The 23,929-nt window shown below is 42.4% G+C and overlaps 1 protein-coding gene across 1 annotated transcript in view; it reads right to left on the reverse strand.

Annotated features, from left to right (window-relative positions):
- Positions 1-14,044: 14,044 nt before the first annotated feature.
- Positions 14,045-23,929, reverse strand: part of cpe (carboxypeptidase E) — a 25,401-nt gene continuing 15,516 nt past the window's right edge. The window contains exons 2-9 of the mRNA XM_083764849.1: positions 21,356-21,552; positions 19,929-20,099; positions 19,634-19,751; positions 19,166-19,348; positions 17,322-17,461; positions 16,202-16,301; positions 15,617-15,735; positions 14,045-15,019 (exon numbers count right to left, since the gene is read on the reverse strand). Of these exons, the coding sequence (XP_083620975.1) occupies positions 14,921-15,019; positions 15,617-15,735; positions 16,202-16,301; positions 17,322-17,461; positions 19,166-19,348; positions 19,634-19,751; positions 19,929-20,099; positions 21,356-21,552 (1,127 nt within the window). The 3' untranslated portion in view covers positions 14,045-14,920. The remainder of the gene's footprint in view (positions 15,020-15,616; positions 15,736-16,201; positions 16,302-17,321; positions 17,462-19,165; positions 19,349-19,633; positions 19,752-19,928; positions 20,100-21,355; positions 21,553-23,929) is intronic.

Genomic DNA, 23,929 nt, shown 5'->3' on the forward strand with positions numbered 1-23,929 from the left:
GTTACAACTGTTGGCCACCAGTTGTGACCAAGACCGCCACCGACCCACAGGAGAATACCATCGCACAGTGGTATCAGACCAACCACAATCAGCCAGCCCTCAAACCAAACCCTTCGACCTAGAAGAACTTGAAACTGCAATGGGAAAGTTGAAACCCGGAAAAGCAGCAGGGATTGATGACCTACTGGCAGAAATGTTACAGCACCTGGGACCCAACGCAAAGACCTGGCTTGTGGGGATGCTGAACACATGCATAGCACAGAAAACCATCTATTCTGTCTGGGAAAAGGCCAAAGTGGTTGCAATCCTTAAACCTGGCAAAGACCCATTATCCACAAAGAGCTACCGACCCATTTCCCTCTGCATCACCTACAAGGCTATATGAGAAGCTGCTACTCCAACGCCTCGTTGCCACTCATAGACACCAAGCTGACTAAAGACCAAGCTGGTTTCCGTCCTGGCCGCTCCTGTGCTGGACAGAGCTCAACCTCACCCAACACATTGAGGATGGGTTTGAGGGAAAACAAATAACTGGAGCAGCATTCAGAGATCTCTCTGCTGCCTACGACACTGTCCAACACCGCACAATGGTCAGGAAAAGCCTCCTCAACAACAGGCGCTTCTATGTCCAGTTAAATGACCAGAGGAGTAAATGGAAAGCCCAAAAGAACGGCCTACCACAAGGTAGCCTGCTCGCCCCCTCCTTTTCAATATCTACACAAACGTCCAGCCACTACCCAAAGTAGTAGTACTGGAATGAAATGATAGAGAACACCTCACACACACATAGTTTCCTTTCGTGGCTGTTTACATTCGAGGGTCGCCGGTCCTCTCGAACGGAACAGTTTAACGTCATGCCCAGGACGAAAAGATATAGAGAACACCAACATGACAAATAACAGCAGGAAGGCATGGGCCACAATCCACCGTCTTGGGGGAAAAAAATAGCTGATCAATAAGCCCCAAACGCGTTGCACTGCGACGCGTTTTGAGCTTGTACATCGGCTATTTTTGCTACAACAGTAATATGCAACGTGGCCCTCTGGAGTGAGAGTGGAAATATAGTGGAAATATAGTCTCTATCGTCAAAGTTGCCCACCCCCATTCTAAACACTACAACATGCAGAGGAGAAGTCATAACAGAACCATCTAAACACTACAACATGCAGAGGAGAAGTCATAACAGAACCATCTAAACACTACAACATGCAGAGGAGAAGTCATAACAGAACCATCTAAACACTACAGCATGCAGAGGAGAAGTCATAACAGAACCATCTAAACACTACAACATGCAGAGGAGAAGTCATAACAGAACCATCTAAATACTACAACATGCAGAGAAGTCATAACAGAACCATCTAAATACTACAGCATGCAGAGGAGAAGTCATAACAGAACCATCTAAACACTACAACATGCAGAGGAGAAGTCATAACAGAACCATCTAAACACTACAACATGCAGAGGAGAAGTCATAACAGAACCATCTAAACACTACAGCATGCAGAGGAGAAGTCATAACAGAACCATCTAAACACTACAGCATGCAGAGGAGAAGTCATAACAGAACCATCTAAACACTACAACATGCAGAGGAGAAGTCATAGCAGAACCATCTAAACACTACAGCATGCAGAGGAGAAGTCATAACAGAACCATCTAAACACTACAGCATGCAGAGGAGTAGCCCCTCTCGGGACCCTACATAAAGCTTTTCTGAAATTTTTATGAGTTTTATGTTGGGTCCCTGGTCAGACCTATATTTTCGTATGGAAATTCCAGTACACGGAAGTAGAAATTATCTCTAAAATAGGATCTGCGCCAAGTGACGGCATTATTTTCCTTGAGTTATTCTGAATTCGGTAACTTTAAGTAGCTATACATCCCGCTGCGAATATCTCCTGTGGCGCGGAAGCCGTTAAGTATTTTTAATCTTTGTTTGACCTTTATATCTTCTTGTTTGTTTACCGTTTATTGTACCGCCTCCCGGTGTGCGGTTGGCTTGTGAGGCTACGTCCCTGCCTCTGATCTGCTGTGTCATAGCTATAGCGCCACTAGCTAGCCAGATAGGCGGTACAATGAGGTGTCAATAAACAAGGAAGGAAGAGAAGAATCCAAGCTTCCAAATCGGGCAAACATATTAAAAATACTTAACGGCTTCCGCGCCACAGGAGATATTCGCAGCGGCATGTATGTGTACTTATACTTTACATATTCAGAAAGCCTCACACTGAAAAATATCGTCAAAGAGCGCGGGGAGCCGCTAAACATGTTGTTTATGTTTTAAAATGGGTGCGTCCCAGGTGGCATGGTAGTAGTGCTACAGGACCCAATGCTATCTGTGTCAACAAAATGTCAGAAACTTCAGTAGCATTTGGGTTCTGCTTGGAGGGCTAGCAGAGGAGAAGTCATAACAGAACCATCTAAATACTACAACATGCAGAGAAGTCATAACAGAACCATCTAAATACTACAGCATGCAGAGGAGAAGTCATAACAGAACCATCTAAACACTACAGCATGCAGAGGGGAAGTCATAACAGAACCATCTAAATACTACAGCATGCAGAGGAGAAGTCATAACAGAACCATCTAAATACTACAGCATGCAGAGGAGAAGTCATAACAGAACCATCTAAACACTACAACATGCAGAGGGGAAGTCATAACAGAACCATCTAAATACTACGACATGCAGTCATAACAGAACCATCTAAACACTACAGCATGCAGAGGAGAAGTCATAACAGAACCATCTAAACACTACAACATGCAGAGGGGAAGTCATAACAGAACCATCTAAATACTACAACATTCAGTCATAACAGAACCATCTAAACACTACAGCATGCAGTCATAACAGAACCATCTAAACACTACTCTGTTCACCTCTAGTCGATTATTTATTCAGCCACGGACCACCATTTGAGGCCATTTAGCCTCTCAGACCCATTTGAGCCACTGACCACCATTGTGAGCATAGAGTATATTATGAATAGAGAAGGCACCCAGAGGAAACCCTGAGGCGAAATGGACATAGTGGCTGAATGAAGGTATTGCAGCCTGGCCCCAAACACATGAACGCGCTGGTCCGTTGACTATCATTGTGCACGTTCACGACGGCAGCACGCTAGCTAGCTAACGAACTAGCGTGCATCCCAGAATGCTCTGTTCCTACTGTGTTGTGTTCATATATGTTACTACTACTTTATAAAACCATGATCCAGTAGCCGAATGGTTAGAACATCCGGGCCCGGGTTCACTTCCCAGTCGATGACCGAGTTTCTTTTCTTCTTAACAAACACAACACTGTTTGTTTGCATCAAGTCAAGGTCCTTTATTCATTCAGTATCTGAGCCACGGGACCACCATTTTTTGCCTCAAATACTGAATGAATAATGGACCTCGACGAGAAAAGCTAAAACAATTGTGCTAGTTTGGTAAGAATGAAGCTAACTCTCAGTCCTCGATGGGGATTCGAACCCGGGCCCTGTTGTCTACTAAGCGCCGAAGGTAACCATTGGGCTACTGGAACACGGTTTTACTCAGTGGCACGAACATAATATATAAACATCACAACAAGTTAACATATAAAGTGATCACAGATGTTTGAACAACAACAACGTTAAGTATTAAATAACATTTAACGTACCTGCTTGCTGCGGACACGAGGACGACCGACATGGTGACGTGGCAGAATCAAAACAACACTGAGCAAAACCCCCTCCACGCGTCTCTTCCGTATTTGAGGGGGCCGTCACTTCCTTCCGGGTGTGACGTGAGGCCACGCCCGCGAGTCTTTTGCCGCGATTACATCCGGGTCCCGTCCGCTTCTATTATGATTCTGAACGCGTGAATCTTTTTATTTTTTACAATAACGTTATTTTTCAGAAAGGAAGCCATTGGGGGTTAAAATGGGTCTTAATGCTTCCAACTCGAGTATAATTATTATTAATGTAACTGTAAAGTGTCCACGACAAAGAAAATGTATGACGTGGAGCTTCCTTGAGTAAGACCCGGAAGCGGGTTACGTCACGGCTTAAATAGTCAATACAGACATTAGTCCCCTTCCAGGCAGCGTCCTCAGTGGTCTAGCGGTCTATAGGCTACTATACACCCGACTTTGAATACAACTTTATATAACTTCACGGGTTCAAACCCCTCTGATGTTTTTCTCAATCATTGATTCACAATACCAGAATGCACGTTTAATCATAATAGATAAAGCAGACAGCCCTGTGATTAAACCTTCAGCATTACACTGCAACCCCACTGTGGCTATACCTTTTTATTCACAATGCAAAGCTATTGTACTCCTAATAATATATCATGGTGTAGTCTAGCTCTGGTTTGATTGATTGATTGAAATATTTATTAACAGTTTGTAGAATTACAGTACATTTCAAGCACAAACTCAATACAAAGACTTAACTGTGAGTGGACGACCCAATTAAGCATTACACTTGTTTACAACAGGGTCCACATTGTTCAATTCATCAAAACATTTAGAGACATACAAATAGACACTTCTATGTAGTTTAAAGAACAGAACAGGAATTCATCATATAAGAAGCAAAAAGGGAAAAGATACATATACAGTGAGGGGAAAGGGGGGGGGGGGGGGGGGCGGTGGTCCAACTATATATGGACCTGCTGTAATTGGGGGTTAAAATGGGTCTTAATGCTTCCAACTCATATAACTGTCACCAACAACACTTTTAATGATATTACATGAAGCAGACAGCCCTGTGATGAAACCTTTAGCATTACACTGTGGTTAATACGTTTTTATTCACAATGGAATGTTATTGTACTCTTAATATATCATGGTGTAGCACAGCACAGTAGATTCATATTTCAATCGATCTGGGATGTTAAAATTGTGCAAAACTCTGTTCAATGAATGGCCTCTTCTGCTACATTAAACATTACTAAACATTAAACGTTACTTATACCTGTTATTGAGACTCCTATAGAGCATAGAGCTTGGTTAGTAGTATCTCTGTTAGTTAATGCAGTTTGATTGATTAAATGAATAGCCTATTTTATTAGACAAAAATGTAGAACAGTAGTGTCATAGAGTGGAAAATGCCATTTGGTTTAATGTCACAGAATGCACAGTGCCACGTAGAGCAGCATGATAAATGGTTAACTTTATATTGTGTTTTATTGCTTTATTTATATTTTGAGTTTCATTTTGATTATGCATGCTGTGTTTCAAAAGAAGCGACTATAAAAGGCCACACGAGCACTTCAAAGCTACATATATCGTCCATTAAACAATGTGCATATTTATATATGTTGGCTATTTGAAAATAGACGATCTACAAGCTCACAACCGTTCTACCATTATTTACAAGCAACTTCAGAAAAATAAGCCCAATGTGGCTTATAATAATCAGACCAGGCAACACTGCAGAGATACTGTATATATGTGTATGATATATTGGATTGGGGATAAATAATGGGTAGCGCAGTCTTCTCTTTTAGGTCAAATACAATGAGGCTTTTTATTTAAGAGTAGCCTACGGGGTATAAATATAATTGTATAGGGCTGAGTTCTTTGTAGACTATATAAATGAGTCTTTACTCTCTAGTCAATGTTTTAAACTCATGCCATGTCTATCTAAATGAGTGTCAGCCAGGAATGTCAAAAATAGTTTTTATTTGCCACTTTGACCACACATGGATGCAGTTGTTGGTTGTTGTCAATCAAACAATCAAAATGGTTCTGTAGGTCAAGATGCATTTTTCTTATGATCCGTTATAAGTTGACACAATGATTCTACAGTAATGTAACTGTTCAGAGAGGTCAAATTCTTAATTAAATGACCTTAACCATATTTCAGTTGTCCTTATCTTAATTTCATAGGCTCAACATTCTTGTCTTATCAATGGTAAAACTTGTATTATCTAATTAAATTGAGTTTTACTTAAAAGTAATCCAAAAGTAACTGAAAGTAACTTGTAGTTACTTTTTAAATGGAGTAATCGGGATTACGTTACTGACTACATTTTTTAGCAAGTAACTTGTAACTGTAGGGGATTCCTTTTTAAAAGTAACCCTCCCAACCCTGCCTATGAGTCACTCAGCAGTCAGACAAAAGAGTAATGCAAGCATTGTGAGGGATTCAGAGGGGACAGAAAATAGACACACAGAGAGGAGAGATAGTGGTTGAGGACATGAAGATGGAGACACGAAGAACAATGAAATGAGTCACAAGAGAAGGTTTCGTTTGATTTGGATGTGCTTGTTACGAAGTTCCATAAATCATAACTTCAATGGTATCTCCTAACGTGTGATTTACCTTTGTTCCCTGCAGACACAGAACACTGCTTCTCAACGCAAACAAAACTGTTTGCACAGCAAAATCCACAGCAAACGCTGTGGATTTAGACGCAATTATAGACTCAAGTTAGACTCTTCTGAAGTTAAATTAACACTGCAGATTTGGCTGTGCAGAGATTCAGTGAAAGTAGGATGGAAGACAGGTTCAGAGGGTATACATTCAGTAAGAACAGTGTGTACAGAATGAATGAGTATCTATATTATAGACCTGCAGAAATGTATACGTATGTACGTGCGTGCATACTTGTTTATGAATGTAGTCTTCTGCTGATACGGCACTTCTTCAGGAACTTTGCGTGGTGTGTGTGTCTGTGTGTGTGTGTGTGTGTGTGTGTCCATCCATCAACGCTCCTGCCCTATGCTCCTTACAGATATGCTTCCTGTCGGTATAGAGTGGAAATATAGAGTGGAAATGAGCAGAGAGGATCTGTCTGTCTGTCTGTCTGTCTGTCTGTCTGTCTGATAGCATTTAACAGTGGATGTGTGTACTAATGCAGAAACTCTTCACAGACAGGACAAGCTGTCTCGTTGTTCCGTGACAGCTCTGCAGGCCTGTGGCTTCATGGGAAAACAAGGTAAGCACTCGCATATGTGCATAATGATACTGTCTTGTTTGGTTACAGAAAGGCAGACATGCACATACACACACGCACATGTACATACTGCACAACAACACAAACACACGCATTAAAACAGTTACACATATGTCGCACACACACACACACACACACACACACACACACACACACACACACACACACACACACACACACACACACACACACACACACACACACACACACACACACACACACACACACACACACACACACACACACACACACACACACACACACACACACACACACACACACAAAGAGCATGGAACAGAAGGGCTATTGTTGTGAGGAGATGACCCTGTAGCCACTGTGAGCATCTGGGAGAAGAGATGAAGACTTAAGTCCGAAAGGGAAACCACTCACTAATTAGGAACATTCCTGTTATCCACCTCCTTCCATGCCTCAACCATACACTGTCATCCATGCTGCATGGGGACAACCACATTCTGTGTTCATTTGGCTCTATAACTTTATGTTCGTTGGCAACCGCATATGAAGTTCAAGTCTAGATCCTCAGATTTGATCAAAGGGTATTTTTGCAGCTGACTGGAGGACAGCTGTTAACAGGCGACCTCAGGTGCAACAATACTGCAAGGGCAGGTGTTATTCCATGTTTTGTGTCTATATCACCCCTTTTTCTGCATGGCATCAAATTATTGCCTCTTCAGAATCAATCATGTGTGCTCAATGGCCTTGTGAGTGTATGGAGAAAAAAATAGGCCTGTCAAACTAGTCTCAATTTTACTTTCCCTAAACTATGGAGACTGTGTTGGTGTTGCTCAACTAGACTTTGCCAATGAAAGTCAAAGACAAAAAACCATGGGGCTGAGAAAAGAAGAAAAAAGCACGTTGCGCCAAACCTTATGCTTACCAAAATCAACCATAATTAAATTGAAAAAGCCCACTGGTGAGTTTAACCACATCCAGCCCGTCCCTATTTTGGACACTTAATTATAGGCAAAAATTCAAAGATTGATTGACCCCCTCCCACCCACCAAAAAAAAGAGATTTTTTTTTGTTGTTGCCATAAACACACACCATCATATGACGAATTATAGCCACACTGAAGTATGAGGCATAAGCTGTGTTCACACGGGCAGATGCAAAGTTACAGTCTATCATTCATTGTCAATGGACAATGCAAAAGCATAATGCTGAGTAGCTTAATTTGCAACTTTGTATCTTTTGCATCTGCCCGTCTGAATGCAGCAATAGGGGTTAAAGGTCACAAAGGACATCAGTATAGCCTTGCTTCTTATAACTCCCTGAAACACTGTCTGTCTGTCTGTCTGTCTGTCTGTCAGTTGCATTCATTGGGGTCGATGAGGAGAGATCCAAGATGGATGATAGATTACGAAACAGAGTGGATCAAAACACTTTTTAAATTTGAAAACAACGCATCTACAGGTTTCAAAAGCAGATCGCAAGTCAAGTGGAGTAGCAATGTAAGCACCTTAGATTTTGCATTTTTACATGTTAAGAGCAATTTTAGGTCCGGGGGGGGGGGGGGGGGGGGGGGGGGGGTGTAGTAATGAATTCGTGGCAGAATCGATAAATACATCTACGAGAGTCTAAAATCTTAGGCTATATCAGATACAGTAGAGTAGGCCTATGTCCGTATACTATCCTCACAAGACATAGAGCTACAGAGACTACACTGCGAGATACAACCGTTAAGTCGACACATTTAAGTTAGTACTAAAAACACTGCCAAATGTTCCAATTAAGGCATGGCACCACATCTGTGAAATAGACATCAGAAGTCTTGTTCAGAAACGTCTTGACTGATGATGGAAGCCCTGGCAACTTAACAAGCAGCAACAGGATGGATTCTGCAGCCGAAGATCTGGCAGAGCATCACAGTACCTGGTGGCGATGTCAGATTTCAGGCAGTCATTGCATGAAAACGATGAGATGAGACAAAGTATTAATTTGTCTCAATCAAATGAAAAAACAAAGGAAATAAATAAATACAAAATGAGTTTAGGCCTACCCTTTAATGCACTCTCTGAGTTAAATTAACAATCACAAGCCCTAAACTTAACTTTAACCTTCTCCAAGTGGCTGAACCAAGGATGTTGAAACTTTGGAGATTGCAGGGTATCACTCCAAACAAAACCTTCAGAAGCATTAAGTAGCTCCATTCTCTTCACTTTAGTGTGTTTATGACATATTGTACTGTGGTGTTTGGCTGGAAAGAAAACCTGAATACCTCTGTGGTACAGCTGAGCAGTCAATTGATTGTGAGGACATCGGAACACCACCGCCATCTCCTGGCTGAGTCTAGTAATAACAGGTTAAATGGCACCAGTCCCATGACAATACAATTATTGTGACACTTGACCTCCAATATTTATCAAACCTTCAAACATAAATCCAATTGAATTGTTCAGCTCTCTTATATGCAGGGTGGTCAGTATTACATTTAACTGAAAATGTCACTCCTGCAGACTGCAGTTGGAACTGCTCTGCAAAACAACAAAACGTAGTAGTAGCAGCCTAGTAGTAGTAGTAGTAGTAATAATAATAATCATAATAATTGCTACCATCGGTTGCAGATTACTATGAAAACCTGCAAAACCTGTCTGTCAGTCAGCCAGTCAGTAAGTCAGTCCACCATATATGGCCGTCAGCCCGCCACGCCTCGTGACATGGAGACCTCAAACATAAAACCCTCAGATCTCCATATATTGAGCTGACCTGTTCTGCCCCCAAAGTTATTAGTGCAAGCGGCAAAAACTAGAGTCCTCAACAGGCCCGCCTGTCCATTCAAACTAGACTAGACCCCAAAGTTATTAGTACAGCCGCACCCGGCAGCCGGCGAAAACTAGTTCTCAAAAGGCCCGAAAATTCAGGCCCGGCTCTACCTGTCCTGGGCCCTCATCAAACACTGTACACTCAAGACAAGCTCCTTATATGGCCATTACAGAATTCATTCCATGTGATCTGACCCCCCAATGCAAATGCGCCAGCACTCACCCAGCAGTCTGCTGTCAACGATGTGTGCAGGGCGAGTTCGCTTCTCGCCCTCAGGCGTCTTACTGGTAATAATAATAATAATGAAATCTTCAGATATTTTTCAATCAAATCTGTTGGCTCTATATGTCCCGGTTAAAACTAAGCTGCACTATACCCATCCAACAGGACCACTGGTGCGTAGGGCGATGTTTTGAGATGTATGCTTCATTTCTGTCACGATTTGGTGGTGGTGGTGGTGGTGGTGAGGACCCAAATGCAGGACAGCCAGGCAGGAGTAGTGATCAAAACCCATGGTTGGGTATTTTATTTAACAGGTGAACAGAACAGAAATCACAAATGCAGAGTGACACTAAACAATGAACAGACAAGGACTGACTGGGGAACAAGACTAATATACACAGGAGGGCTGATTACACATGAGAAACACATGGGGAAGACATGAACATAGAACCAAAACAACTAGAACAAGAACATAGACATGCAACAGCTAGATAAACAGAACATAGAATCAAAACAAGTAGAACATAACATAGAAAAACAACATCTAGATGAGCAAAGTCTGAGACTGTGACACATTTCATGGACCCCCGAATTTAATTTAATTTATTTCTTGCCTTTATTGATACAATAGCACACGGTAGAGAGTAACATGAAACAGGGAGAGAGAGAGACGGGAAGCCAAGATCGTCAGGATCGGGAATCAAACTAATAATTAACTGTTAGAGAGCCTATGTGGTATGAGCCTTAACCGCTAGGCCATTGGCACCTCCAAACTAAGGATGTTTCTTGTGTTAGACATGGTTTAGTGCCTTAGTCCAATGGTCTGTAATTTAGTCCAGATTTCTTTCTACTGTATACATGGTTAGGGTTAGGGAATCATTCTGATTCTGAAGGTTAACTAGTATCAATCATTTAGCTGGGCCCTGGGGGACCTCCGGTGGAGACCCGGACCCCACTTTGAGAACCACTGTATTACAGACAGGCAGGTGATCGCTATACTTCATCCATATCTCAACCAAGCAGAACCACGTTGTTCTCTAATATCAGATCTGACTGATGATGCTTGTCTTCTCAGATGAATGTCTCCGCCGTCCTCAGGTCTCCCCTGCGTCCCACCATGTCTGGGAGGTATGAGGCCCTGATCGATGGGATCGACGCGAGATGCTAATAGCGGATGCTAATAAGGCCTGTGTGAGTAATAGGGCCAGGGAGCCATTGATCTGCCGAGTTAGCAGCTAATGATAAAACAGCTGATTCAACTGCATAGTTGTGCTAAAAGTGCCACTCTTGTTCTGCATTGTTGTTTTTGGTGTGTGTGTGTGTGTGTGTGTGTGTGTGTGTGTGTGTGTGTGTGTGTGTGTGTGTGTGTGGGTGTGTGTGTGGGTGTGTGTGTGTTATAGAAGAAGACTATCTGCTGCCGCAATGATGATTGGATATACCTGCAGACTGCAGTGAGGTGTGTGTGTGTGTGTGTGTGTGTGTGTGTGTGTGTGTGTGTGTGTGTGTGAGAGATAGTGAGAGAGAGAGAGAGAGAGAGAGAGAGATGTGCGTGTGTGTGTGTGTGTGTGTGTGTGTGTGTGTGTGTGTGTGTGTGTGTGTGTGAGATAGAGAGAGAGAGAGAGAGAGAGAGAAAGTGAGAGAGAGAGATGTTCGTGTGTGTAAAAAAGAGAGCACTTAAGTGCTCCGAGCACAATCTGGCCCTAAACAGAGAATACACAGTGGCAGAATACCTGAGCACCGTGACCGACCCAAAACAAAGAAAAATCTTAACTAGGTACAGACTCAGTGAGCACAGTCTCGCAATCGAGAAAGGCCGTCATAGGCAGACCTGTATCCCGAGAGAAGACAGACTATGCACCCACTGCACACAAAATGAAGTGGAAACCGAGCTACACTTCCTAACCATCTGTCCATTGTACCAAGACATCAGAGACACATACTTAATTCCCACAGATTACAACCACACACAGAGATTTTGAAAACATGACCAATGACAAAAAACTCCCATATCTGCTGGGCGAAGTACAACAATGTGCAAACACAGCAGCAAGATTTGTGAGTTGCTGTGATAGGAGAAGGATATCAAATGGAACACAACCACCCTATAGACTAATCATTGGGTATATTCCTGCACTATACCTGCATTGAGTGACCTTGGTACATAGAATTTGATCTATTGAAGATTCTGACCTTCAAATGTACATCATTTTTGTTTTGATTGTATTGCTGTATTGTTGTATTGTTCTTTCTGCTTTGGCAATGTAAACGTATGTTTTATCATGCCAATAAAGCCCTTTGAATTGAATTGAATTGTGTGTGTGTGTGTGTGTGTGTGTGTGTGAGAGATAGAGAGAGAGAGAAAGTGAGAGAGAGAGAGAGATGTACGTGTGTGTTGTCGTGTGTGTGTGAGATAGAGAGAGAGAGAAAGTGAGAGAGAGAGGTGTGTGTGTGTGTGTGTGTGTGCGCGCGCGTGCTCGCCTGAGTGCATACTCCACTTTTAAAGCCGAATTTAAGTGGGTTCGGCTCTATCCAGAGTCAGACTACAAATCATCATCATCGGTGCCACCAAAATGTTGTGACATCCGAACTAATAATCAATAATGTGGGAACCATCACCTGCCTAAGGGGTAACAGGTCATCTCGCCCCTTGGCCAACTCGCCCGCGAAAAGTGAAGACGGCTCGCCCCGGAATTTCTAAAAGTGAAGACGGCTCACCACAAGCCGTGGATAGCTCGCCCCCAAATCTTCCCGTTGGGGCGACCCATCTTCGCCGCTTGGGGCGAGTTGGAAAAGGGGCGAGCCGTCTCGTATTCATCTAAGGCCAGTGACTTTGCAATGGCAGGAGTAGTGTTTGTGCCAAACATGCATTAATGTCTTTTGGTGTGGGAGGAAACAGGAGAACCCCAAGAGAAGCCATGGAAATGCCTGAAGAACATTCAAACTCCACACAGAGAGGTTTCCATCCCCTGACCTTTCTCTGAGTGAGCACTGATACTGACCATGATACTGACATGATAGGTCGAATGACCATGATACTGACCATGATGACTAACCATGATTACTGACAATGATACTGACATACACGATTATACAGTGTGTGAAATGTGTACAAAAGCACCCGTGTTCAGTAGAAATTACTGTGATACATGTTCTAAACCCCAGTCAATTCAGCTGCGACCAAAAATGAAACAGATAACAATGCACAGGTTTGATAACATAAAGGGGCGTTTTATTGATGATTTTATTTATTTATCAGTTCATTTCTCTTTACATTTATAAGTGTTTAAAATACCTTTACATTCATTGATATCACTTTGTTGTCTCGGGACACGTTCAATCCGCATCTGACTGATGGTTGCACATATACCCATTTCCATTTCCATTCAGTAAATCACCTCCAGTTATGTCTATATTCACTGATCTTTAATACAAAGTGATGTACTGTAGTACCGCTGCATGTTCCCCTATGTTTCTATATATGTTTATACCAGTGGTGGAAAGTAACTAAGTACATTTTCTTAAGTACTGTACTTAAGTACAATTTTGAGGTATTTGTACTTTACTTGATTTCCAATTTACAATACTTTTACTTCTACTCCACTACATCTCAGATAAAAATATTGTACTTCTACTACATTTATTTGGCAGCATTAGTAAATAGTTGCTTTGTAAATTTGGATTATTATCATTATTATTATATACATTCTGTCCATTTGAAAATAGCAGATCTACAAGCTCACAATGCGTTGACGCATTGTTAGCTTGTAGAATGTAGATCATCTATTTCCAAAATATTATTTTACATTTGAAAACTTGAAATGAGACATCCTGCATAATGAGTACTTTCTACTTTTGGTACTTAAAGTACATTTTGATGCCAATCCCTTTGTACTTTTACTATTCTATACTGCAGTATTGATACTTTTACTCAAGTACAAAATGTGAGTACTTTTTCCACCACTGGTCTACACTAATCCCTGTGTGGTGTGCTTACATGAGAATGAATGGTTTGGGGAGAACACAGACCCAAAACCATACAGGGTAGAGGACAGGGTACATATGGGCTTGGTTTGGTCTGTCTGTCTGATTTAGCTTTTATGTTACAAAAAAAAAAAAACCTAGTTCATAAATACAGTATATATTATAGTCATTCATCCATGCTGAAATCAAAAGCTGTGCTGCATTCATTCAGTTAAAAACAACAACTTCAATCAATAAGACACAGGGGGGGGGGGGGGCTCGTGTTGTGATGGGTTTACAGTGAAAGAGAGAGAGAGAGAGGACGAGAGGAAAATAAGGGATGATATTTTAAGGGGGTACTAGGGAAATGTTTGGGTGTGTGTTTTGAAGAGCATTGTGTGTTTGTTTGTACTGTGTGTGTGCGTGTGTGTGTGTGTGTGTGTGTGTGTGTGTGTGTGTGCGTGCGTGTGTGCGCCCACTAAAGCCTGGAGAAATCTCCAGTAAAATGGGAAAAACATCGACCCGGACATTGTCCGGAGTGCTGTGACGTCAGCATCTCATTTACATATATTACCTAACTTAGTCACTCGTTGGCTATATAGATGGATATGTCGTGATGACATGTACTGTACAAGACAGAAAACAATACCACAGGAACTGACAATGATGAGCTACCAAAGAAACTGCTTGGAAAACATCCCATTTCTCTGTGTGTGTGTGTGTGTGTGTGTGTGTGTGTGTGTGTGTGTGTGTGTGTGTGTGTGTGTGTGTGTGTGTGTGCGTGCGTGTCTGCGGGCGTGTCTGTGTGCACAGTCTGTGTGTGAAGAATGAGTCTCATACCGATCTACAGGTGCACGAGGCCGATCATTAACAATCATCAAACAATTAATCGATTAAATAATAAATCCAACAAAACAACAATAACAGATGTCAGACATTATATCCTTTACAGTGGGCGGGACCACAGAATTATGGGACGGACGCTCCTGTCAGACGATCACGGCGCTTCTTAGAAGTTGAGTGTCTCTGACATCATCTTCCACCAGTCCATAAGCTCCTCCTTCTCTTCCTCCTTCCTCTCCATCAAAGACTCCAACTCAAAGTCCACCTGACAGACAGACAGACTTCAATAGCATGTTTCTCATGACATATCATCAGTTTACTGTGAGGATATTGCAAGTGGGCCCCCAAATAATTGGCAAAACACTTTTCTTTATTGCTAATATAACATTTACATAAAAAGAAAGAAACTTTTCATGGTATTTTTTTTCTTTAAAAATAGTATACTACATTAGGACCAATGATCCAACCCAAAACACAATCAGTGGATTAATCAGCTCAGACGATTTAGGCCCTTGGTTTATTATAACAGGGGGCAAATAAAAAGTGACAACGTTTCGATGTGTAAGTTACATCTTCGTCAGGTCATAGCCTGAGGGGGCAACACAGTAAGGCTTAAGTACTAACATGGTGCCCTTAGTTAACCAATGTCACACAGCCAGAAATCATTAGTTCATACATGTTTTTCACTTCGAACCTACAAGTGAGGAATTATCCAGATGAAAGTTAAAGTGCATTGAGACTATAAATATACAGGCTATAAATACACAGATGTAGGAAAGAGAACAACATTTTTTGTTTAAGAGACAACTGTCAAGTTCATATTTAAGTAAAGTGTCAAGTACAAAAATAGAGCGCTTCTCACCCTGCTGGCGGGGCTGTGGGAAACAGCCACCTTCTTGATGACAGTGAGGAAACCCGGGGCAGTTGCAGCCACCTTGTAGTTCCCAGGGGCCAGCAGACGCCAGTAGTCCCCATCTTTGGCTGTAGAATGACAGAGTAGTAAAAAGATTGGTTTACTTTTAGATATATAAACATAAACTTAATATTATTCATAATGGAAATACAGAATGAATAACTTCTATTCCTGTTAGTCCTATGTCGCTATAACTATTGCTGTATATTACCATATAGCAATAATAAATAATATAAATCCAGATCAAAGAGGGGATATTTGCTTTGGTGCAATACCTGTGATGTCCACTAGATAGAGGCCTTACAACATCAACCTATGAGATGGTAAAATAATAATCCTAAAATAATTTCCAAGGACTATAGCCACTAGTGATGCGTGGGTTGACCTGTCACCCGTGCGTATGCTTCACTAGAACTTGTCGTGAGTTTGGGTGGCACGCATCTATCTCTCTACTAGTACCTGACATAGAGCCAATGCTTAAAGACAAACTTGAAGAGGACCATCCTAAATATGTTGTGTTGAGTACGGTAGTACCTGTGGTAATGTCATGGTCGATGCCTTCAACAGAGATTGAGGCGTTGGAGAGAGCATTCCCCTGCAGATCTCGCACAAAGCCTTTTACACCTCGGTGAACCTAAGAATACGCACACACACACACACACACACACACACACACACACAAAACATTTACTGACTGCTCTGTAAGTACTCAATATCCCTTAAGCACAGTCCAGACCAAACATTCGCAACAAAACAACTTCCAACTTGAAGCCACTTGCAACAGATTCCTAAAACTGTGGTTTGGATTTACAACTGGACAGTCCACACCCAGGCATCGAGCTGCAACCGACACAACAATATTATATTTATTTATTGAAATGTATTTATTGAAAAGATTTCCAGCACAGGATGAAATCCTCTACGCCAGACTCATAAACACATACATAAATACAATTCACAAGTATGCTCTATTATTGTCTCTCCTACTCTGCAAGTGCGTGCAGTTAAAATATAAGACAGGCTCATGCTAGACTGTGTGTGCATTTGTTTGTTTGTGTGTAAATGAGAGAGAGAGAGAGAGAGAGAGAGAGAGAGAGAGAGAGAGAGAAAGAGAAACATGCGATTGGACAAGTTTAATCACTTGCAATGAGTCGGCATGCAGCAGCCTACAATGGGGTAATTCAAACCGCTGCAACGGTTTTTATCATATTGCGAATCTTTGGTGTGGACTGGGCTTTTACTATATAGGTTTAGTTAGTTACTTACTTACGTACTGCCCTTTATGCCGGCTGGCATGTAGGGCAGCAACAAAGGATGGGATTAGTTAGCACAGTGGTAAAAACCCATTAAAATCTGGAAAGCATCTGTGTCATTTCAGATTTTAGCATTGGTTATTAATAATAGCAGATATACAAGCTCATTGCACGTTACGTTGTGCCATGTATGAACTTGCAGATCCGCTATGTTTGAACAACCTCGAAAATGTTTGCAAATCATGTTTTATTTTGTTGTGTTTTTCTTTTTTTTTTACTGTATTTAGAATGTTTGTAGAATCGGCCTGAGACAGTGATGGGATTATGAAATTCTACATTGGTGCACGTGACGTGAGACATACTGCAACGATGTGAGCTTCAGAGATGATGGTGAGCTGTACCTGTTGGATGTAGTTGACCAGTGAGTTGCGGTTCTGATCCCAGTAGCCCTTCAGCGAGTCCTCGCTGGGGAACTTGTCACAGCTCAGCTCCAGGGTGATCTCAAAGCTGTTGCTACTCAGGTAGTTAAAATCCTGCATGCCTGGGATCAGAGCAAGAGAAAGAGTCAAGAGACATGAGGATAGGGATATCCCAGTGACCTTGACCATTGGCTTTTAGCCACCAAAATCTGAATACAATCGGGGAAAAAGTGACATTTACATTTGAACTTGAACCACCAAATTATAAGTCTTCCTTCTCCAAGTGTATAGTTCTCTATAGCAGGGGTGCCCACCCTTTTTGACTTGAGAGCTACTTTCAAAATGACCAGCTCAACAAGATATACGCACCTGAAAATAGTACCTGAGGGTGCTTTAGAATAGCGGCGCTGGCAGCCGCATTACATATAAGACAAATGCACTTGGAATGGGAAATAGAGGGGGAGAAATGTAATAGGTAGGGTTTTTTGGATTTAATTTATGATGCTACCGATTTTTGTGCACAGCAACACTGAAAACAAAATGTTGCATTGTGGATTTGAGCTGACAGGCGCTTTTTGATGTCAATCAATCAAGTCACCTTTAATTCAGGTGCAGACTTAATGCAGATGCCAAGAATTGTCTTTTATATATTTAATTGAAATATTCTTTAGGGCCATATGTCATGTGATCTACCTGCACAGCCTTTGTGATCTACCTTTTGGGCACTCCTGCTCTATAGGATCTAATTGGTTACATTGATTTCCATGCCGGACCACACCACTTTCAGAACCACTGCTCTACAGTCTGCTGATGCACTGTTAGGGTGGCCGTAGTCTCGCGTAGCCAGACAACTCCACAATGTCTGAATGCTATATAGTCTAGAACTACACCTCCCAAAATCCAATTAACGGAAGCTGTCATTTCTGTTCAGGGAATTTCTTTAAAAATATGTTTTATTTCCATTTCTGCTTTGATAATTTAAATTTATATTAGGATAAATGTGCGTGACTGTAAAGACAAAACGGAAGTGGGGAGGCTTCACATTTGCTTTCTCCCTTAATCATCAAAAGAGCTTCCGTGTCGCAGACTGTATGACCGGAAGCATTTGAAAATTGTGGGAGGAAACAGTCTGGCCACAGGAGACTAGGGTGGCCGTAGCCTCGATACCCAGGCTTTCATTTCGTCTGCGCGAAAGATGAAAGCCTGGAAAAAGCCGTGGGCTGAACCAGTCTAAAAGTGGGAGTCAACCCTTCCGGGTGGGCGTCGCTCTAAATGATGTGACGTAGCGCTGCACTAGGGGGGAGAGGAGGGGCCGGGGGTGACGGACAGATCGATGAGATCCAATCAGGGTGCGCGCATTTCTGAGGCGCGACCCGCCCCTCTAGACCAGAAATGTCTCTGCTTAGGTCAGGCTAGGGTGGCCGTAACTACTGCCTGCATGGGTAGGGGTCATCTCGGTATAGGAAGGTTGGGTGACCCTCAGTTCGTCCAGTCTACAATGTGTTGAAGTGTTCCATTTAACCCCTATAAGCTCCTCCCATGTACTCAGCCATATATAGGGGACTAGAAAATACTTCCCCTTCCCCCTGCTATTATACAAATCAGACGTCCTCTGGAAAGCATCCTAAAACAGTGGTTCTGTTCTGATCCAAATGTGATTTGGAAAATATGAATAAAAGGAACAAATAAAAATAAATGCTTGTCAGGGTGTGTGTGTGTGTGTGTGTGGGGGGGGGGGTCCCCCAGTTCAAATATTTGGGGGGGTTGAGGCCTGAAAAAGTTTGAGAACTTGAGACCTAAAACAACCATCATGGACGGTCTCTCACCCCCTGGGACGCTGTACCAGGCACCCCCGTTGGTGATGCCCTCCTTGAAGCTGGAGTCATCGTCATTCTTGCGGCAGGGTGTCCGGTTGGGGTCGGACATGACGGGGTTGTACATGGAGTACGCTCTGGCCAGGGACTTGAACGTCACGTCGTCTGGACTGGAGCTGTACTCGTGGGTGGAACCTGGGAGGGAGTGGAAGGGAGTGGGAGGGAGTGTAATCAGAGAGGAAACAGTGTTTAGACAGCTGATCAGTCGTGATCGTACCTAGCTGCAACATCTGCAACGCATTACGGCTCTCGTCGTTTCCGTTGGCCAACGGACAGCAGGGAGACATCAAGGCTAGTTCACTTCGATGTCTCTGGGATAATGTTTGTCATGTTTGATAAAATATGTTTCCTCATCCACACACTTGTGTGTGTGCGTTTATGGCGTGTGCGTGTATGGCGTGTGCGTGCGTGCGTGCTTACCAGTGCGGGTCTCGTCGTAGGGGTAGTTAGCGACAACGTCTCCGCCGTGCAGGTTGGCTGACAGGACAAAGGGGATCTCCATGATCCAGTGGATCACTGCTTTGGTCTCTGGAGCCAGCTATACATACAGTACAGACATACAGTGTTTTAGAGCCTAGGAAGTGTGTGAGTGTGTGAGTGTGTGTGTGTGTGTGTGTGTGTGTGTGTGTGTGTGTGTGTGCGTGCATGCTTTTTTCAATTTTAGTTTTTGTTATTTGGTTAGTTTTCGTTAACTATAACCTTGCATCCAACCAACCTTGGGGTTTTCGTCCACGGCCTTCTTCATGTTCTGCAGCAGGTGGTTGTTGGCTCCACCTTTTTCTTTCTCGTTAAGGTAGACGATGCGGTCCAGGTCGGGGAAGTTTCGGTTCAGGTCCACTCCCTGGGCGTTGCTCCGACCCACAAACCAGTCCTTCATCTCCCCAGACTGCGGAACACACCAAACCACAGCCACAGTGTGTCAGCCAAGTCAAACATTGTTTAGTTATTGTAGTTTATGTGTACAGAACGCAGCAGTTCTAGGATTGGTGTTGGATGTAATGATTCAACATGAGAAAAAGTAGCTGACGGTTAACTTACATCATACTTTTGTGCTTTTGTACTCAAGCCAATTTTGAATGACAAACCTTTACTTGTAACAGAGTATTTCTACATTGCAGTATTGATACTACTTGTTCCACCACTGCTTAACATGTGGTCGGATGGGTGGGCTTTGAAGTGGACCCTGATCCAGAAGAGGTGGGGAATCACTATGCCAGAATGTAATACAGTATAAACATTGTACAGTAGATTTAACTGATCCTTTAACATAAGCCTGTATTATCGTCACCAATGACAGACATCTAACGTTCTCAAATGCTGTGTATGCTTGCGTGCGTGCGTGCGTGTGTGTGCATGCATGCGTGCGTGCGTGAGGTGTAAAAGAGGGAGAAGGAATTGTGTTTCAGATGAAGTGTGCACCTCAAATAGTTCCAGAACTTTGTGAATGATTCGTGAGCAGCATTAACAGTAACAGTGCTTTTTTAAACACGATTTGCTGGCTTCGGTTGTGCTGCAGCCTGATGTATACTTTGTAAAAAGCTGGTGATTGGGATTGTAAATATAATAATAAAACATGTGGAAACGTAGCTGGCTCGTTTTCAATTGATGCACAGATCAGGGAATAGTTTAGCTCAAATTAGTTTAATACTTAGTTTAATTCATAAAATGACAAATAATATGCAGCTAATGGGAAACGAAAAATGAAACAAACAATGATCGGTGGAGGAAGTAGCAGTGAGCTGGCTGCATGGTGTTGCTAGGTTAGTAGGTCATGTGAGACTGGTCAGGTTAATCTGTCTTAAGCTATCTTTAAAGACATGAGGTGTCCAGTCTGCCTGTGTGTGTGTGTGTGTGTGTGTGTGTGTGTGCTGTTGTTATTGTTGTTGTTGTTGTTGTTGAATAATGCTTCTTTTGACAAAAAACTCAATGTGGGAAAAGAATCAGAGATAAATGTATTTTTGTAAATCTGTTTTACATTGACGTGGACGGAGACTGATTCTTCACTTCTGGTTAATTTCCGGTTGTATCGGTCGCCTAGCAACCCAGAACCCATTCACACGTTGGCGAATAGCGAACCTTAGCATAATCACAGAAAACATGGTAGTTAACGTGTTAACATAATATGCACCCCTCCTACTGCACCTGAGAGGCAGCCTTCTCAAAGCCGTCAGGGTTCATGGAGGGCATGATGTGGATGCGCGTGCTGTGGATGAGCTCCATGATGGTCTCGTTGCCCTGCTGGTACTGGTTGCACAGGTACTGGGCCAAGTAGATCAGCAGCTCCCTGCCCACCGCCTCGTTCCCATGCATGTTGCCAATGTACTTAAACTCTGGCTCGCCTGGGAAAGGAGAGGGAGAGAAACAACACTATAACACACAGTAAAACCCTGACTTAACCAGATGTACATTAAACTCAACTTTAACCGAGAGTGTGAGAATTTGTTCATTAACCCATTAAAACTGGGGAAGCATCTGTCATTATACGAGCTTGTAGTGTGTCACTTCGTGTCACCCTATGAGCTTGTACTGTAGATCTGCTATTTTTTAAAGATCTCAATCATTTGTGCAAATTAAAGCAAACATTTTTAACTCAAATCTTTACTTCTGGGGGCCCCTGGAACAAAATATTTTGAGATGGGGGTCAGTTGCCAAATACATAATATTGGGGGTCCTTGATGTTTGAGCAGCACTGTTTTTTCTAAAAGGATTCAGAAAACATTTTTAGAATTGGCCTCAGGGTTAACTGTGATAGCCGGTCCATTTGGTTAAATGTAATGTACACCAGATGCATTACAGCTCTTGTGTGTCATGTATCCTAGGCTATACAAGTCCATTAGATGCAATCGGCATTCAGTGCCGAGTCCATTTCATTCATATAGTTTTAATCAATGAAATCAACTGCTGTAGCCTAACTTTAGGCATTGTGCCTAACTGCATGATTGGGGAGAGAAATGTGAAACAGGTCTTGAGCTGGATTTCTGCCCAGGACATCATGATGTAAACAACAGTTGTTGAGTACCCCAAGGCTGTTCTGGGGAGATTTGTTCCAAGGCCAACCATGTGCCCAGGACAGGAACAGAGAGGAACTTTTATTGGAATAATGTAGTGTTTCTCAACGGGGAGGTACAGCCCCCCAGGGGGTGTACAGATAATACTGACATGATACTGATCATGATACTCACATGATACTGACCATGATACTTGTTATGATAGGAGTTGTTAAAGGTTCACAAAGTTTATTACACAAACAGGAACATATATAGTGCTGGATCATAATGACGTGACAACAAGATATGAGACATAGAAACGTGACATGATAATGACTAATGCAGCAAGGCTGACCTTGCTGGCGCTGAGATGTCTCTCGTAGCCTATCCATAAAGTATGCTACAGTACAGGCAGTGCACAATACATATACACTGTATCTCAAGTTCGAGTACACAGCCTTAGATGTACATGGACAACTCATATCATAACAATACTGACGTGTACAAAACAATTATTGTAATATATTTTAATATAATTCACACAGGGCCCTACAGGCTGTGGTCTGGGGGGTTAAGTTCCATTGATAATCCAGGCCTGTCTCCAAATAAAGAGGAACGGTGACATAACCACTGTTTGTTGGTTAAATAACTTCCGGTGGAATATTGCTGACACACCCATACTGGGAAAGGCACATCCACTGTGACAGTTTTAGCTCACATTACAGAACCTACAGTACATCCAGAAAGTAGATGAAACATGAGAGAAACATGAAGTAAAACTAACAATTTATGTTATAAACTTATAATGAAAGACATCTCTTTGTGGTGCAGAATTGGACTTTGGAGCGCTATGTAGGATTTAACCGTGACAAAAAAACTACACAGCTGATTTAATTAAAATTCATTGTGTCCCTCCCCCTTCTTATTCATGAGATTTTTGCTTGACTGGATGGTACTGTGAGGAGAGACAGAAAACCATACTGTATGTAAACAACACCAGTTGAGTAGCCCCAGACTGCACTGCAGAGACCTCTGACCAATCAGGGTGCATATGGGTCAGCCAGAGCTGATAACCTGCCTGGGAAGCAAAATATTCCAGGTTCAATTTGTTGCAATGTGTTGAGATGTCCCAGAGAAATACATTACTAATTGCCACTTAACTGTTTATGCATCTACACTGATGCATAAACAATTTAACAGTTTAGAATAGAATAGCTTATCATTTAAATTTGAGGAGATTAATCAATAGTAAGCTAAGGCTGAACAAAATAAAGATATATGAACCCAGATCCGGTCTAATGGATTCAGCCATGAGGCTGCAAACCCAAGCAGTCACACATATGCACAGGCACACACTGCCCTGACAAACACACTGCCTCATCCACTAACAAGGTAAGACGGAATTGGACTTTTCTACCTGTAGAATTTAATTTGCCCAATAATGAGTCAAACAGACAGTGAATTAGGCTGCAGTAGTGTCACAGTTGTTTGGCCCAACAGTTTAGTGGAAAACAGCCCACCAGACTCAGGACTGGTGGATTGACAGAATTCCAGAGCCCTACGGCAAAGCATCGCACTTCACTCAACCACTGTCGTCCTAGGGGCCCAGACACAACCTAATGATTGGTGTCTGTTCTACATTACAAGCTTGTTAAATGATTCTCATCTCCTCTCTAGCGGACTCAGGCTGCTGCTTTTTCCCCCTTTTGTGTCACTTGGTTAATTGTGT

The sequence above is a fragment of the Protomyctophum parallelum genome, assembly GCF_964188405.1.
Source record: "Protomyctophum parallelum genome assembly, chromosome: 5".
Taxonomy (NCBI): Eukaryota; Metazoa; Chordata; class Actinopteri; order Myctophiformes; family Myctophidae; genus Protomyctophum; species Protomyctophum parallelum.